Raw genomic sequence first — 4,601 nt, forward strand, 5'->3', positions numbered from 1 at the left:
ATTCTGTCTGTGGGATATCCAAAACACTATAGGGCAACAGAATAGAGACATGTTAGGAGGCTATTGTGGAGGTCAAGGATCCCTGGTGGCACAGTGATTAAAGCGCTCGACTGCTAACCAAAAGTTTGGAGGTTTGAACTCACCGGCGACTCCGCGGGAAAAAGACGTGGCAGTCTGCTTCCCATAAAGATTTACAGCCTTGGAAACCCTATGGGACAGTTCTGCTATGTCCTATAAGGTCACTATGAGTCGGAATCAACTCGACAGCCATGGGTTTGGTTTGGTTTTTCATTATGGAGATCTAGGGGAGAGTGTATGGCAGCTTACACCAGTGTGGTCATGGTGGACAAGTAGGTAGGCGACCAGGATTCATATGATGATATGTGATGATAGAACCTACAGCACTTGATTTTTCAGATAGGGGATGAGAAGGAAAGAAGGCCAACAAGAATAACGTTATATATGTATGTTAGTTGCCATCAAGTTGACTCCAACTCGTGATGGCCTTGTAAGGAAACTTTGTCTGGTCCTGTGCCATTTTCATAACTATTGTATGTTTGAGTCCATTGCTGAGGCAGTTCTTCCCCAATCATGTTTGAACACTTCCAACCTAGGGGGCTCATGTTCCAACACTACATCAAACAATATTCTGTTGTGATCCATAGATTTTCATTGACTAATTTTTGGAAGCAGATTGCCAAACTTTTCTTCCTAGTCTGTCTTAATCTGGAAGTTTTGCTGAAACCTGTCCACCATGGGTGACCCTGCTGGTATTTGAAATGCTGGTGGCATAGCTTCTAGCATTGTAGTAACACGCAAGCCACCACAGTATGATGAATTGATGGGTGGTGGAACAAGGGTAATACTAAAGCCTTTTTGCCTGAAAACTGTAAGTGGCGGTACCATTTACTAAGAGGAAAACTAAGGAAATTGCAAGTATGGTAAACGGGAGTCAGAAACCAAAAATTGTTTTTGGATACCCTCACATTCATATAAGGAGCCCTGGTGGCACAGTGGTTAAGTGCTCAGCTGCTATCCGAAACGTCAGCAGTTTGAACCCACCAGCTGCTCCATGGGAGAAAGATGTGCAGTCTGCTTCCATAAAGATTATACCCTTGAAAAACCTATGTGGCAGTTCTTCTTTGTCCTATAGGGTCACTATGAGTTGGAATTGACTTGAAGACAAATTTTTTTTTTAACTTTGTTTTTTTAACCTTCTTACAATTATTAGACATAGTTATAGCCATGGGAATGGATGAGATATTCTAGTGATTGAGCTATTACAATGTGCCATGCCTCATCTAAACTTTTCACATTTTTTAACTCACTGGATCCTCACAACAACCCTACAAGCTACATTGTTTTTATTCAGGAGCCAGGGCAGAAGAGGGCAAGTAATCTGACCAAGGTTGCTCACTTAAGCAGCAGAATGGGATTTGGACCCAGGCAATCTGCTCAAAGGCCTCACCTCTTAGTATACTCTACTGATCCTGTATCACAGTGTTTCTAAGACATCATGTATAAAAACTTTGCATTGTTATCTTGGTATTTAGGATAAATGGTTAATAAGAAAAATTAAATGAAGAAAATTAAATGTTGGAGAACATTTTCTTTTGCTTTCATAGACTATTGTCAGAAAGAAAGAGTTTAATTTCTTCTATTTCTTTCATGGATTATACATCTGAGTCAGCAGTTTTCAGTTTTCCACTCTTTAGAATTAAGATGGACTTTATAAAAGCTATTTGAGTTTTGAAATGGAAAGTGATATTTGATTTGTGCACACTAGAGGACTCTTACTGTGTTGTCTCATTTTATTTATCTATAGCCTTTTTTTGTCATCAGCTTCTATAGAATATCATGTACATAAGAGGCATTTGGTTAATGTTTTTGTCTTAGTATTTTAATGAAACTAATGAGAATAATCATGGCTTTATTGAAGTAATCTTGGTGTACATCTGTGCAACTTTTTTTATTAATCGATTTTCTTGTTTTTTAAACGCTTTCAGATTGGGTTGAATTTAGTCCATACGAGATTGGCATGGCTAAATATGGTACTTTTATGGCTCCTGACTTATTCGGAAGCAAATTTTTTATGGGAACAGTTGTGAAGAAATATGAAGAAAACCCCTTGCACTTCTTAATGGGTAAGTGATCAAAATCTATCACTGCCAGTTTGTTTAAGTCCTGGTGAATACTAAATTGTCTTCTGTTTTTGCTCTATTTTAGGTGTCTGGGGAAGTGCTTTTTCTATATTGTTCAACAGAGTCTTGGGTGTTTCTGCTTCACAAAATAAAGGTTCCACAATGGAGGAAGAATTAGGTATTGTAAAACATGCTTACAGAGCTATATGATAAATTTCATTAGCGTGTATCTATCTATCTATCTATCTATCTATCTATATATAGAGACAGAGACTATGAGAGAGAAAGCAAGACAGAAATTAAATCATCATAAAGATTGTAATTATTCTAAAATTGTTAATAATTTGATTGAATTAACTTAAGTATTTTCTAAAAATCATATGTAAATTGCTTAAGTATTATTCTCACATTGAGGTTGTGAAATTCATTAAAACTATTGATCACTAAGAATCATTTTCACTAGGGTATCTCCATTCTTTTTCCTCACTATACATCTAAGTATACCACTTTTGTTAGTGATTTCTCCTTTTATTAAACAAAGGAAACTTTTTAAAGATCACCTTCATCAGTAGTTGAACACAATATAACATTTAAATTCATGCTTTTCACAGTTTATTTTTTCCCTTAAGTACCAACACAGTAGAATTCTGTTAGTTTCTTATAGCTACTAGTTTATAACAGGGGAAAGAAGAAAAAAATCTTTCATATAACCTCTAGTAAACAGTAACTAATTAATTTCTATAAATCTAACTTAATGGCTCATATTAAATAAAAAATAATTAAAAATAAATGCATATACATTAAATTACTAATTTATACTCTAATACTAATATTTATTTACAAAATTTGAAAGGTCTGGTTGTTTTCATTTGTATGGAGAATAATGCCAGAGAAACATATATTTTCTTTGATGAATAAAATTGACTTAAAGCAAACAAAACAAAAAATACATTCAGGGTAGGAGGAGCCAAAATGTTGGCTTAGTCAGACACACCATGCTGTCCCTCTACAGCAACGACCTGAGAAACCAAGGGAAACAGAAGCAGATGACAATCCTGGAACCCTGAACATCAAAAGAAAGGATAAAGAACAGGATCAAGCACCAACCAGAAAAATAAATTGAATGAAGGTGGCGAGTGAGGAGTGATACAGCACAAAGGTGCCCTGCCACCTGCCCTGGGTAAAGCATGGCCATCTTGAGTCAAAGACAGTGGTGACTTTGGGTGAGGAGCACAGGAAGGCAACTTAACAGAATTCCCAACAAAAGATAGAGAAACTGTGTAGATGTAACTGGAGTGAATGAGTGCAATATGATCCAGACCTAAGGAGGCAAAGTCCAGAAAGGAGGGTGAGAGCTTTAGGGATCCTGGTGTCCACAGAGTAAGGCAAGAGCCAGGATCCAGAGACAGGTCTACTCACCAGCAGCAGTCCCTGTCAATTGGAGTTGGTGGTGCACATGGAGTAATAGATACATAGAATGTCAGCAGGGGATCTCCCATCCAACCAGACTTCAGGTAGCCACCCCCCTCCTGGCAGGAAGTGCCTAGGCATCCATATCTGGTGACGAGAAGAGCATGATTCCCCTCCCTCCACCATCCTGATCATTGGTGGCAAGAACTCCCATACTCCGCCACCCCACTTGCTCTGGGACCATAGTACAGTCTCCCGCTTACCCCGTACACAGCTCCATTCAATGCCCCCCTGCCAATCTGATGAACAGCAGAGGCCGTGCCCCCACATTCCTGCTCACTTGCCATACATACACACGTGCCATCCCACAAGTGCCAGAGAGCATGCTTGATGTACCCACTAGCCCACCACACACCCCTGCCTGCCAACCCAGTGAGCAGCTGAAAGTGTGATCCTGTATCCCACTCACATGCCACCAACACTGCCCACTTCCCTGCCCACTCAGTGAGTGTCATTGCCCAATCGTACACCTCTGGACAGATGATAGGCAGTGGCCAACACCTGCACAGCTCACCCTCAGATGCCCTGCATGACCAGTGAACAGAGACTGGTGCTCACGCTGCCAGTTGCAGCCTCGGCCACCCAGAGACAGGTAGTGAGCCCTCCCATGCTGCTAGGCTAGAGACCAGCTGATCATGCCTGCCGTATCTGCCCTGATATATCAAAACAAAAGGAAAAAAAAAAAATCCTGATGAAGCAAACATACAGCAATCAATAAATACAATAACACCTTAATGTTTCTAAGACAGCAGACAGTATCAAGTTATATAAAGAAGAAGGACAAGAAGGCTCAAGCAAGTGACCAAAATAAAATGGCAGAAAAACCTTCCTGAGAAAGAAATGGTAATGCAACTACCTGATAAAGAATTCAAAACACTTAATATAAGATCCTCAAAGAGATCAAGGAAAACACAGACAAAATCAAGGGAAACACAGACAAAACTTTAGAACAATTCAGGAAAACAATACAAAAACAAAATGACAAAACAA

At 39.4% G+C, this 4,601-nt stretch overlaps 1 protein-coding gene across 3 annotated transcripts in view; it reads left to right on the top strand.

The window, feature by feature from the left end:
* PLA2G4A (phospholipase A2 group IVA) overlaps positions 1 to 4,601 on the top strand; it is a 168,732-nt gene that overhangs the window by 120,582 nt on the left and 43,549 nt on the right. For all 3 annotated transcript variants that reach the window (XM_023728149.1, XM_023728150.1, XM_023728148.1), the window contains 2 exons: positions 2,007 to 2,144; positions 2,227 to 2,319. In XM_023728149.1, the coding sequence (XP_023583917.1) occupies positions 2,007 to 2,144; positions 2,227 to 2,319 (231 nt within the window). The remainder of the gene's footprint in view (positions 1 to 2,006; positions 2,145 to 2,226; positions 2,320 to 4,601) is intronic.

Source organism: Trichechus manatus, unplaced genomic scaffold (assembly GCF_000243295.1).
Source record: "Trichechus manatus latirostris isolate Lorelei unplaced genomic scaffold, TriManLat1.0 scaffold00021, whole genome shotgun sequence".
Classification (NCBI taxonomy): Eukaryota; Metazoa; Chordata; class Mammalia; order Sirenia; family Trichechidae; genus Trichechus; species Trichechus manatus.